We start from the raw sequence: 13,737 nt of genomic DNA, 5'->3' as shown, positions 1-13,737 counted from the left end.
GTATCACCATCAAGATGCAGCTGATGCTAAAACATTTATTCCCCTATTGTCTTCTTCAGGCTATGACATGTCGACGTTCATAAGGAGGTATAGTCGCTACCTGAACGAGAAGGCTGTATCGTATCGACAGGTCGCTTTTCACTTCACCAAAGTAAAACGAGGGTAAGGACTTTAATTCTCTGTTCAAATGTTTTCTTATAGCATCTGGCCCAGATCTACCTAGTCTGTCCTATATTGTATATACAATGTACAGTCGACTCCTGGGAAGTGTGTTTTGGATATATTTTTGTGTATATTGCTTACTCCTGCATGAAGTGCACATGGTGTAGGGGTTGATTTGGGATTGGGCATCTGAGTAAGTGAAGTGTCGTTCACTAAGCCTAATTCAAATTCATTATTTTAAGTTGCATACTTCATGACATTGATGACAGTCCAACATCAATAGTATTGGGCTCCTAATGATTTGAATATTTTCTTTCCCCAAGGGCGGATGGCGTTATGAGAACCATGAACACAGAGAAGTTACTGAAGACCCTACCCATTATCCAAAACCAGATGGATGCACTACTTGATTTCAATGTAAGTTCCTTGTAACTTGTTGTACTGCTATGGGCTGAATAAACGCTCCAGCTCTCGAATATAACAGTATTGCAAAAGAAAACTGCCAGTGAATGAGTAGCTCTGTCGTGTGGTTAGGAGTTACCGCTGAGTCAGACCAATGAGAATGTTTGATGGGTCTTCTGTCAATTCAATTGGTCTGCTTTGGGACCCCCCCCCCTCTCCAGGTCAATGCCAATGAGCTCACCAACGGAGTGATAAACGCGGCCTTCATGCTTCTGTTCAAAGATGCCATTCGACTGTTTGCGGCCTACAACGAAGGCATTATAAACCTGTTGGGTAAGTACTTCTGCCTTCTGGCTCTCAAGAGACTCTGACCTGCCAGTCATTATTGCCATATCATCGTAACCATGGAGCAGCGCTTGATGCAGAGACACCTTTGCACCCTGTCGTTCTGGGTTGATACTGTATCTCTGGCCTCAAATTATTTTACACAACTCACTATCAGCCTGCCCCATGTTATCAGGTTGACTTAACGAGGGCCAATAAACGACAGTGTTCTACTACTGCTCTGCTTTGTTTTAGTGAACTGGGTTTGCAAGATGACATAAGGTCTGTAGGTTGGTTGAATTGCCTTTTGAAATTCAGACAATGTCTGAAACACTTTGGGGAAGAAATCTAGTTTCCAATTCATTCTAAATGAGTTTCCTGAAGGGACTGTGTTCAAATGAAATTGCACCCCAATACTGGTGGAGAGACTGGTCTTGCACACAGTCTATTCGACTACTCTGCATATTTGTTTGCACATGTAGTTCCGTGCACATGTAGTTCCGTGCGCATGTAGTTCCGTGCGCATGTAGTTCCGTGCGCATGTAGTTCCGTGCGCATGTAGTTCCGTGCGCATGTAGTTCCGTGCACATGTAGTTCCGTGCACATGTAGTTCCGTGCACATGTAGTTCCGTGCACATGTAGTTCCGTGCACATGTAGTTCCGTGCACATGTAGTTCCGTGCACATGTAGTTCCGTGCACATGTAGTTCAGTGTACATGTAGTTCAGTGCACATGTAGTTCAGTGCACATGTAGTTCAGTGCATATGTAGTTCAGTGCACATGTAGTTCAGTGCACATGTAGTTCAGTGCACATGTAGTCCCGTGCACATGTTGGAAATGAAAATAACGTTGGAAATAGAAATTCCAGAACACTAACATTCTATTTCTCCACAAAGTTGGACATTAGACTGGAGTTCGAGAATTGCACTTGGTTCCTAGACTATGATAAATTGCTGGTCATTACATACAGGTCAAGGCTGTATTCTCTGCTATGAGGATGGATGCCTCTCTCACTCAGGTGAGAGCCTTGTTCCTTTTGGGGGACTGAGCAGGCCTGTGGGGGGGTGGAGGAGCAAATTGGATATGTGCAAACATCAGTGGAACGTTTACCAGCTAGTGAGACGTGTTTAGGATTCATGCACCCCTCTGGAGAGTTTGTATACTTCCTGCAGACATCTACATTTTAAGGGATGATTTTCTGATTGGAGAAAAGTGTAATATTAGAGTTATACTATGGAATATTCAACACCTCCCCCATTAATTTTCAAAGGCAGTTTGATTAATTTGATACAGTTTGATAGTTTATCCTTATTTGATGACATTTAAGTTCCAGTGCTTCATTTTCATGTTACTCTTTTCACTTCACAGAAAAGTACTTTGACATGAAGAAAACTCAATGCAAAGAGGGCCTTGACATCTACAAGAAATTCCTCACTAGAATGACAAGAATCTCTGAATTCCTTAAAGTAGCGGCGGTAAGATCCAACCTTGCTAACTTCTGTGTGATCAGATTTTTTACCCCTATATTCACTTTTACCTCCATGTTATCTTGACCCTCCTCCCTCCTTCCTTGCAGCAAGTAGGGATAGATCGAGGGGACATCCCAGACCTCTCCCAGGTAAGACCTGATGCTATCTATTGCTTTCGTATCTCTGTGGCCCGAAAGTGCAGCGGGTCTGAGATGGAGTCCTGCTGAACCCCTCAGCTTGACTTTATTTCAACGCTCCTGCTGGCTGCCGGCCTCTCTCACCACCCTGCCACCTCCTGCAGTTTCAGACCTTCCAAATAGTTACCTCTGAACAGCCCTAGCTATCATACATTGCTTTCTTGGGCACACACTGCATGTTTCCTTACTAAAGGAAACACCAGACTCAGGCCCTGCCCAAATACTTTCAAAATGCTTCTTTCCTTCAAGTAATCAAATCACAGATCTGATTTGGTTGGATTGATGAAAGCAGTAGGTTGATAACGTTGCCCTCATCTTTCCAATCACTTCTAGATCTGTGATCGAGGAAGGAAGGGTGCACTTTATTTGCATTCGAATGGGGACTCCCTCTCACGTGACCTTGCACGGCATACAGCACATAAAGGTGTTAACATTGTCAAGGCATATACAGAGTAGGCTAGACCTGCGATGAAAGGAATAAAAGGAAAAATATACTTCCACTTTGTATATATTGAAAATGGCAAATTATAAACACTGTATGCTATTATACTGTTCCATGTCACCTTTCAAGAAGGGCTACATGTTGTATGGGGTTAGCTACATCTCTCGCTTGCGTGTCCAGTCTTAGAATAAAATGGTATTATGTTTTTACTTTTCTTATCACCATGTTCAGATGGTGCTTTAGCAAGACAAACGGTATTTTGCAAGGGCATTCATTTTGTGATTTTTATTTTATTAGGACTGTTTTGGATTTTAAATAATGCCTTTCGATAGTACCTTTCTCCCAAAACTTTATCATCGCTGATCTTTATCATCGCTGATAATTGCCACCTTTGTATTCTGTATTTTTCCTTAACGTTCCATCTTCAGATTACAGTTTGTGTAAGTATCTGTATCCCACTCTTTTTAAGTGTTTGTAAGGGTAGTTTGTTTTCTTTGTGTGCATTGTGAAATAACTAGGCATGCTTACTGTTTGTGTTCCGTCTGCTATTCCACCTTTGTGATTGCATTTTTCCCCCCAACCTTTGAACTCACTATTTATTCCCATTTGAATAGGCCCCCAGTAGCCTCTTGGATGCCTTAGAGCAGCATTTGGCTTCTTTAGAAGGGAAGAAGGTGAAAGATTCCACAGCAGCCAGCAGGTACTGTTATTTTCCCTTCCATTTACTCACTGCCTATTCAATACAGTCCAGTCAGACAAAGCCTGTTTTGCTCAGGTACCAAATTTACCAAGTGGGTGTGAGCTGGAGCTGAAGTGTTTGTTGGTGGGCAGCAATCTCAAAAATATTTTTGTACTGCGGTCCAAAGTATTATTTTCTGTGTGTTTTGCCAGTTGTTTCTGAGAAAATATTGATGAATGCCACAGTTGCAGTGTTTTTTTCCTTCAATTTATGAAAGTCCTATATTGTTAATAAAGACCTACTTGTCTGTGGCTAATGCCAGGCGCATTTGATTTAGTTTCCTTTTTGTGTCTTTCAATGTACTATAATAGTATGCACGTACCATCAGTGCTCATTCAGGTTCTCTCAGGTTCTCTGTTTAGTGGGAAAGGTGTGTTATAAACTATCCCTGTCAAGCAGAATCCTTTCTATTTTATTCCAACCTCCTATTACTATTGTAGCCTGTATCTATCAAAGTGCAGTTGTAAAAATATGTGCCACTTTCTTTCACTGAGCTTGTAGAACACAGCATTTTTGACAATGATCAGTAAACAGTTTTACCATAGCCCCCACTAACTGACCACTGTCTCTCTCTTCCTATGTCTCTGTCCATCCAGGGCTAGCACTCTCTCCAATGCTGTCTCTTCTCTGGCCAACACGGGCATATCTTTCACCAAAGTGGATGAGAGGGAAAAGCAGGCAGCTCTGGAGGAAGAGCAGGCTCGCCTTAAAGCGCTGAAGGTACATTTTCCTTCCATTGTGCTCCTCTCTCTATCTCTGACTGTCTGATCTCTCTCGCTCTCCCCCTTCAACTATCCTCTCGGCTTATTGCCCTACTGGGTTGAATCTGTGCTGACTGGTCAGCAGCATCTGTAGAACATTCAGGGATAATGAACAAAAATGAAATGATTTTCTGCCTTTGGGGGGGAAAGGCAATGTCGAGGGAGTTTCTTTATTTTGTTTTGGAGTGGATAAGCTGCCGTTAAGTTGGTCTAACATTTTATTGAGCAGTATTCACACTACAGCGATCAAGTCTTCAATGAGGTTTTTGTTCTCGTTTTAATCTAAATGAATGCTATGGTATCCAACCAAGCATCAAGCCCGAGGTCAACTGATAAGTTGCTCTCCTGAGGTCATCAGGCCACAGATTCCCCACCACCTTGGTTAAAAATTAAGTCAAAATACATGCTCTCAGAAAATGTTAGCTGGCCAGTGTACTGTAGGTAGGCCCGGGTGCTTGTTTTTGTTGACTATTGCCCGTTCCACCTAGGAGCAGCGTCAGAAGGAACTCCAGAACGGTCATTCTTCCTATGCCACCACGGCTGCCTCCCCTGTGTCCACTGACGGGCGGACCATCAACACAGCACCGGCCATCGACCTTTTCTCCACACCCAGCTCCACAAACGGGTTAGAGCACCCATTCTCTCCTAGGCCTTACCCTTATCACTCCCCACTGACTTTGCCAAAATGCTAGGTTACATGTATAGTGCCCAGGCACGGTTCATAGCTCCTTGTTGAGTTTATGGTTGTGCCCTATATAGTGCATTACCTTGGACCAGAGCCCTATGAACCTTGGTGAAAAGTAGTGCACTAAATGGGGAATAGGGTGCCATTTGAGATGCAAACTATGTTTACATTTGCTTACCCATCCAGTTGTTTCAGATGTTTGAGGGAGTATTAATAATAGCGTAGTGGTTGGGGTTGTTGAAGCCAGACTAGACCGTCAATGCCATGTATCCATAGAGCCAAAGACTCCATTGCTATTAATCGGCCTGCTTTTTCTATTCTTACCCACTCTTCCCTATGCCTTTGCCCACCTACTGAATTTGATGCTAGTGGAACTATTCTGTAGTGCCCCAGCTGCACACATGTCAGTGTACTAAAGCTGGGTTGATCAATGGACACCGACCGTACCGATCACATCGCAGGCATTATGCTGATATCGTTCATTACAATAAGTAGCCTATACTAGAGAAATGTGAAGTTTGAAATGAAATAAGTTTGCTAATATGGGTGATTGTTAATGGGACAATTGATGGCTACAACCATAGTAGTAGTTTACAGGATAATAACAAAACAACAACTGGTGCACATTAATGTTATAAACTTTCTATTTATCATTATCGCATCAATTCAGGACATTTATCGGGTATGGATTTCTCTCCATATCACCCAGCTCTACAATGTCCTTCTAAAAATAATATTGTACATAAATGTGAGATTACAAAATAAGAAGAATAATGAATAAATCGTAGTGTCAATTTAAAGGTGGATGGCAAGGGTGCATTCCCCCGTTTGAAGACATGAAGCTCAGGGGTAGCTGTTTACAGAGCCTCCATGGCTGTACAGAGGGTATTGATTGCATGTGACTTTCAGAGACTCCACTGTTTCTCCCTCTTGGCTGCTTAATCAAGCCTGCCAAGTTTGCCTTCAGTGTGCGTGAAGTGTTTTTGACTTTTATTTATTTTCTTGTAGGTGAAGGGTAGGAGTAAGGAGTAGGTAGAATGTTCCCCCCCTACCCTTTGCTAGGTGAAACTTCTACCTGGAGCGTTATGAAAACCTTTTGAGTAGGCTATGGGAGAGTTGGGGTTTTGCTTTTGGGAGACTTTTAAACTTTCCTTCCTCCTCCCCCCTCAAGCACTTCCAAGGCGGCGAGTGACCTTCTGGACTTGCAGCCTGCATTTCAGCAGCAGGCACTGCTACTCTCCACTGGCCTACCAACAGCCAACACATGGGGAGGTGAGAGCTCCCGTCACACCACCGGTTGCCTGTTTTACACGCCTGATTCTCTCTCACACACACTCTTTTTCATTCAGATTCCTCTGGGTAAACTGGGATGGGCCTCTCCACAGGTCATAGTGGATACAACCCGTAGCATTCTCAAACAGCTTATTAACTCGATAAGCTTGCTGGTGGTGGATATACAGTACCTGGTGTATTTGACCTCACTCCTGAAAGCTATCGGTGAGCTTGAATTTGAAATTGGATGTTAAGACCACTGATAAAATCAGGTAAAGTTGATCAACAATCCAATCACAGTTACGTATTCATTAGGATCCCCATTAGCTGCTATACTTCCTGGGATTCAAAAAGGAATATAACAATTACATGATAACCAAACCACAGCCTACATCAACAATAAAACAATACTTCATGTACGATATAATTACTATATAAAAAAACATCAACATAAAATGTACAGTATTAAAATATTAGTGTGTGTGTGGGTATACGCGTGTCTCTTCACAGTCTGCGTTGTTCCGTGAGATCTTTTATCTGTTTTTTTAAAATCTGATTTTACTGCTCGCTTGAGTTATTTGATGTGGAAGAGAATTCCATGTAATCATGGCTCTGTATTATTGTGTGTTTCCCAGAGTCTGTTGTAGACAGTGAAGAGACCCCTGGTGGCATGTCTTGTGGGGTATGTTTGGATGTGTTTGTTTGAACAGACAGTTTGGTGCTTTCAACATGTCAATACCTCTCACAAAGACTAGCAGCGACGCTATCAATCTCTCTACTTTGAGCCAGGAGAGATTGACATGCATGTTATTGATATTAGCTCTCTGTTTTCCATTTAAGGGCCAGTCGTAGTGCTTTGTTCGGGCCAACTGTAATTTGCCTATGTCCTTATTTGTGGCACTTGACCATGTGACTGGGCAGTAGTCCAGGTGTGATAAACTAGAGCCTGTAGGACTTGCTTTGTTCATTGTCATGTCAAGAAAGCAGAGCATCACTTTATTATGGACAGACCTCTCCCCATATTAGCTACCGTTGCATCAATGTGTTTTGACCATGACTGTTTACATTCCTGGGTTACACACCAATCAGTTTAGTCTTCTCAACTTGCTCAATTTCCACATTATTCATGGCAAGATTTAGTTTAGGTTTAAGTGAATGATTTGTCCCAAATACAATAGTTTTTGATATATTAAGGATGCCATTCTAAAACTGACTGCAGCTCTTTAAGTGTTGCAGTTATTACTTCCTGTGGTAGCTGACCTGACATGTGTAATGTTGAGTCATCAGTGTACATAGACACACTGGCTTTACTCAAGGCTAATGGTAGGTCATTAGTAAAAATTGAAAAAAAGTAAGGGGTCAACATCTTGAGGTATGCCTAACTCTACCTGGTTTACGTTAGAGGATTCCATTAAAGAACAGTCTGTGTTTTGTTGGATAGGTAACACTCAATCCATGATATGTCAGAGGATGTAAAGCCATAACACAGGGTTTTTTCAGCAGCAGACTATGATCAATAATGTCATAAGCTTGCCTGATGACTCCACTGAATCATTTGCTTTTAGGGGTCCCGAGTGGCACAGCAGTCTAAGCCACTGCATCTCAGTGCTAGAGGAGTCACTACAGACCCTGGTTTAATTCCAGGCTGTATCACAACCGGCTGTGATTTGGAGTCCCATAGGGCAGTGCACAATTGGCCCAGCGTCGTTAGGGTTTGGCTGGGGTATGCCTTCATTGTAAATAAGAATTTGTTCTTAACTAACTTCCTAGTTACATTCTTTTAAAAAGACATACCTCAGTCTGAGACTGCCATCTTTGAAGTTGGTTGTGGTGATGTCAAAATGAGTGGTGTTGTATAAGACAAAGTAATCAGCGATTGGATCATCTCTAACCAATCAGCGTATCAGCCAATGACACATTTTCAAAACATTGCATTACCCACGTGTGTGCTGTCTCTGACTCAATCCATCGGTTTCTAGGACCAATCAGATGGTCTAGAACGTATTTCCATTCTAGAAATCGTATGGGAGGTACTCAGATCGAGACTCATTGCGGAGAAGAAACTAACATCAGTGGGTGTGGCGTAGTGTTTGTCTGGCAAGTCAAAAGCTACACTGAAGTCTAATGAAACAGCTCCTGAAATCTTATTATCAGTTTAGTAGCTTGCCAGTTTGTCAGCAACTCTAAAATAACGGTTTGTATCACGACTGAAACCTTATTTATTCATATCATTAAAGTTAGTAACTGACCTTTTCTGATTTGCTATGACACCTGTTGTTCACCATTCATGGCATTTGTATTTAAACCTTGTGATGCAGGTGCCAAATTAAGAGGCACCTTTATCTGGAGTGCCTTGTAATGTTGTGTGTGCTTTGGAATTCAGGGTCATGTGTCAATGGAAAGTAAATAATGAGAAGGTTGAAATTATAAGATAAACCTACTTAACTGTGTTTTCCTTTTCACTTACAAATATACTGTTCGGGTTCTTGTAGTCACTGTATGAATTGTAGTCACAGTATGAATCCACTATTACTTTTTGTCAGTCCTGCAAAGTTTCAGGTTAATCAACTTGAAGCTAGAATTATTTATTTTTGTATGCTTGTTATTTATAATTGTACACAACTTTTTTTTCTGACTTGATAAAAGTATACTTTTCAAAAACGTTTTTAAAGCAAATGTGCTGCATTTGTTCCAATTGAATATTTCCAATAAGGACGGTAAAGTGTAGGTTACATGGATTAAGGCTGTCTTGGTTTGTGTCATGTCTAGAAGTGAACATTATCGAATGGTGTCCATGTTTCTTCTTCTTTTCCACTCGCATTAACTTTGCTGATAGCTATTTTATTGAGGACAAATGTACTTATTATGACTGAGATGTGGTTTTCCACCTGGCTATCTTAAGATGAATTCACTAACTAAGTCGCTGTTTTTCTGCTAAATTACTTAAATGTCATGTTAAAATTCAGTATGGCCTTTGGTATAACCACTAGATGCATGTGACGAAATAACCTGCTTTACGTAAAATATTGTTTGTTATAGCTTGGCAAAGATTGTTTTGACTCTAGATGACAACATAAGGCTGTTTGTTTCCAAGTCTATTTCAATATTTGTTTCCTTGCAATGCTACTTGGAGTATTTGTGATACTATCACAGTTTATGGAGAATTCTGTCTGGGGCATGGGGTTTATGTTCAGCCGCACCCGGTGTTGTGTTTCTGCATGCTTTCCTTTGACTTGACTCGCCGTCCTCTTCTAACTTCTTTTTGTTCTGTCCCCTTTGCCTGTGTAGATCCTTTCACTTATACAGAAGCTGTCGAAGACTCTATTCCAAACTTTAACCCTTTCCGTACACATCCTGTTGTCGATGTGGTTCATCTGCCTGTTGTGTCTTTCGATGGTGTTAGTTCTAGGACATCCACTCGTGAAATGTTTGGTGGTAAACAACATTTAAATTATTTTTAGTGTTAAGTTTTCTTTGTCTGTTATGATGTTGTCAGACATGTCTCCCATTGTCATATTCAGCCTGAATGCACCATTCCATAGACATAAAAACCATTATATGGTGATAGCTTTGACATCAGCCATGTATTCCTATGGAAAACTCCCGATGGTGCATGAAGCCGGAAACTATTTACATTTGAAGCGCGCTATATTACTGAATGGCACCAAAAAAAAGAGCTAAAATCATGGTGAAAGTGCCGGTAACTAGCAAGGGATCATGGTCGATGTAGTCGTTTTCAGCGTGCCTGAGCGGGTTAACCTTAGTGTCTATGGCATGAGGACGCGAGCCTCCTCATAGCCTGCCGGTCTGTGATTGGTCTGTTTCGGCACGTGGTCCTGTGTGACAACAAACTCAGTGATCAGAATGGATCACTATTTAATTAAATATCTCCATTTGTAGCGAACTTATTAATCATTCACTGTGGGGATCGAACTTAATCATAATAAACAAATACGTCCGTCAATTTTTGGGGCTTTCTAGTGCAGACCAGGGCTTTTGGCACTGCTAGTTTGAAGTTGCCAGCAGAACTTGTGAATTAATGCTCCAGACCGGACACTGGGGACTTTTCACCGTTACTTGTCTTTCTCCTAGCCTTTACAACACGTGTGTGTGTGTGTGTGTGTGTGTGTGTGTGTGTGTGTGTGTGTGTGTGTGTGTGTGTGTGTGTGTGTGTGTGTGTGTGTGTGTGTGTGTGTGTGTGTGTGTGTGTGTGTGTGTGTGTGTGTGTGTGTGTGTGTGTGTGTGTGTGTGTGTGTGTGTAAAGTGATACAATAACGCAAAAGCTTAATCCCCGCCCCTTTTTTTGTAAAAAGCTGAGGGATGTGGCTCGAGAAATTAAACTAATCTCAAATTAATAGACAGAGCTATGGATGCAAGGACTCCATCCATGATATCAACATTATTGTTTTGAGGCTATACAGTGGTTGTTTACATTTACTTTGTTTACAAACATTGGGGTAAATAAAACACGCTTCTTTTGTGTTCTGATGCGGTATGAAATTAAACTAAGCTCATGAGGTATTTCTAAGGTATATTCTTCAAGACTCAGTGGGTACATATCATGACTGAAGGCCAACAATGGATGTAACACTGCAGATTGCCCCTTGAGTTGATGCAGAGTCAAAAGTGCTTGCTTCAGAACTCCAGTATTCTGAAGGGGAATATAGAATTCAACAGTGAATGTCTGGGGCTGTTCACAGTGTGGGTGCGTACAATTTATGTTTACATACGGTATATGATGTGGTATTTAGATGTACTGATGCTACTAAAGGTTTTTCAGGAATTGGGTGCTTATCTTGGTCGTTGTACATCCTTGGTATTAAAAAAACAAGGAACGGTGATAGCATCTCCCATTAATGACCACAGCTACAAGGTTTTAAGTTTATGATGCTTTTTTTTTAAGCTGACGCATTTCAGCCGTGTGGTCCTTGTCAAAGCACCATTAACTAAACCTGGCTGTTACTGTATATTTGTTTTTGTTTGACTGTGTGCCGTGGCATGCCGCTGACTGATTAGGTTATTTATAGCATGGGCCTTAAAATATTTACATTCGCTACGTTTCCTTACCGATGTGTTCATCGCATGTCCCTTTACAACTTCTGTCTCTTTTTTCTGTTGCTTTTTTTAAGTGTTAACAAAAACAATCCACATTGTTGATTTGAATTTTCATTTTATTTGTAATTTTCCAGATCATTACAATCCCTTTATTGTTTCGAGCTCTTCCATTGCATCTGATCATGAGCACCCAGTGCGGAGAGAGCAGTTTATCTCAGGTACTATGACCGGGAACCTGACTGACCTGTTTTCTGAAAACTCCTGGAAGCATAGGACCCTGAACTTACACCGGGTTCATGTTTGCTCTAGTCTAGTTGCTTCCCTGATTGCTGTTTTCCTTTAGTGCTAACATTTTAGTATTTTGTGTTTTGTTTGAGGTGGCTTTAAAAAAATGTTTAGTTCTCTTCCTTTTTCTCAAACTGCTGATATATATTATTTGACTTGATCTTCTTGCTTACCTTTCTGGAGCTATACTACATTTCATTTGTTGTGTTTTTCGTTATTTCTAATCTTGTTTCTAAAACCCCATCTCTTTGCCTTTCTCCCCTCCTGCTTGCCTCTGGTTGTGTCAGACTCTTTCTGTGGGCCAGCATCATACCCTACCACTCCTCTCTTCCAGTCTGAGCCCTCTGCTGTAGCTGGTCTATTTGGAGGTAGGTACCTGGGGCTTGCCATTCCTACTGCCCCCTGTCTACTCTCTGGCCTGAAAAAAAACTTCTTGGGTGTACAGAATATATTTAAATGGACAAGAAGGGTGTCTGCAAAGATGACGGCACCATCATACTTAAGTTAACAAGCGAAATAAAGACTTCCGTTTTGCATCAGAACGCTTTATAGCTCGATTAATGCCTCAGCTAATATCAACACTCTTGCTTCCTCTTAACTAGGATTCTCAGTGTCTTCCACCACGCAGCCCCAGACCGCCAGAGGCCTTAACGTCAACTTTGACTCTGTGTTTGGCAATAACTCCGCCTCCGCCAACAATGTTGACTCTGTGTTTGGCAATAACTCCGCCTCCGCCAACAATGTTGACTCTGTGTTTGGCAATAACTCCGCCTCCGCCAACAATGTTGACTCTGTGTTTGGCAATAACTCCGCCTCCGCCAACAATGTTGACTCTGTGTTTGGCAATAACTCCGCCTCCGCCAACAATGTTGACTCTGTGTTTGGCAATAACTCCGCCTCCGCCAACAATGTTGACTCTGCTGGTAAGGATCATACATTCCCCGATCTCCCCCAATTCCCCATCCCTCTCTTCACATGCACAAGTGCCACATAGAAGTTACCCTTCAGCACAGATGTAGGATCAGCAATTAGATACATTCCACACTGCTGCCCACTGTTCCCAACTCACCTCGTGACTAGGGGCATCTCACCTCATGGGCCATCGCTGGGCTTGGATGTTTTGGAAAGGAATTAAAAATACTTGCAGTGAGTGCTTGATCAATGATTGAGAAAATGTACCCCCATGAGATATGGTCATGAATGATTTGCTTTGAAATGTTCCAAAAGTAGCATTATGTTTATTTTTGTTGTTGCTATTTTGCATGTGAAAAGTTTTAGAACACCTACTCATTCAAAGGTTTTTCTTTATTTGTACTATTTTCTACATTGTAGAATAATAGTGAAGACATCAAAACTATGAAATACAACATATGGAATCATGTAGTAACCAAAAGTGTTAAATAAATCAAAATGTATCTTATATTTGAGATTTTTCAAATAGCCACCATTTGCCTTGATGACAGCTTTGCAAACTCTTGACATTCTCTCAACCAGATTCACGCTTTTCCAACCGTCTTGAAGGAGTTCCCACATGCTGAGCACTTGTTGGCTGCTTTTCCTTCACTCTGCGGTCCAATCATCCCAAACCATCTCAATTGGGTTGAGGTTGGGGGGATTGTGGAGGCCAGGTCATCTGATGCAGCACTCCATCACTCTCCTTCTTGGTAAAATAGCCCTTACACAGCCTGGATGTGTGTTGGGTCATTGTCCTGCTGAAAAACAAATGACAGGCACACTAAGCCCAAACCAGATGGGATGGCTTATCGCTACAAATTCTAAAATCTTATTTCGAATTTGAATTCTAAAATCAGACAGTGTCACCAGCAAAGCACCCCCACACAATAACACCTCCTCCTCCATGCTTTACGGTGGGAAATACACATGTGGAGATCATCCGTTCACCCACACTGCGTCTCACAAAGACACAGCAGTTGGAACTTTTAG

The 13,737-nt window shown here is 41.7% G+C and overlaps 1 protein-coding gene across 12 annotated transcripts in view; it reads left to right on the top strand.

Moving 5' to 3' along the window:
* The window catches only part of LOC124013558 (phosphatidylinositol-binding clathrin assembly protein-like), a 52,258-nt gene that overhangs the window by 23,669 nt on the left and 14,852 nt on the right, over positions 1-13,737 (top strand). For 3 of the 12 annotated variants that reach the window (XM_046327900.1, XM_046327884.1, XM_046327891.1), the window contains exons 4-15: positions 60-162; positions 486-579; positions 786-897; positions 2,257-2,363; positions 2,465-2,506; positions 3,611-3,696; positions 4,332-4,455; positions 4,985-5,121; positions 6,353-6,453; positions 11,643-11,726; positions 12,081-12,161; positions 12,396-12,716. In XM_046327900.1, the coding sequence (XP_046183856.1) occupies positions 60-162; positions 486-579; positions 786-897; positions 2,257-2,363; positions 2,465-2,506; positions 3,611-3,696; positions 4,332-4,455; positions 4,985-5,121; positions 6,353-6,453; positions 11,643-11,726; positions 12,081-12,161; positions 12,396-12,716 (1,392 nt within the window). The remainder of the gene's footprint in view (positions 1-59; positions 163-485; positions 580-785; positions 898-2,256; positions 2,364-2,464; positions 2,507-3,610; positions 3,697-4,331; positions 4,456-4,984; positions 5,122-6,352; positions 6,454-11,642; positions 11,727-12,080; positions 12,162-12,395; positions 12,717-13,737) is intronic. The other 9 variants (XM_046327914.1, XM_046327949.1, XM_046327896.1 and 6 more) reach the window with 8 other exon arrangements.

The sequence above is a fragment of the Oncorhynchus gorbuscha genome, linkage group LG02 (genome assembly GCF_021184085.1).
Source record: "Oncorhynchus gorbuscha isolate QuinsamMale2020 ecotype Even-year linkage group LG02, OgorEven_v1.0, whole genome shotgun sequence".
Classification (NCBI taxonomy): Eukaryota; Metazoa; Chordata; class Actinopteri; order Salmoniformes; family Salmonidae; genus Oncorhynchus; species Oncorhynchus gorbuscha.
The sequence above is the reverse complement of the archived record's forward strand: the minus strand, read 5'-3'. Positions and strand labels throughout refer to the sequence as shown.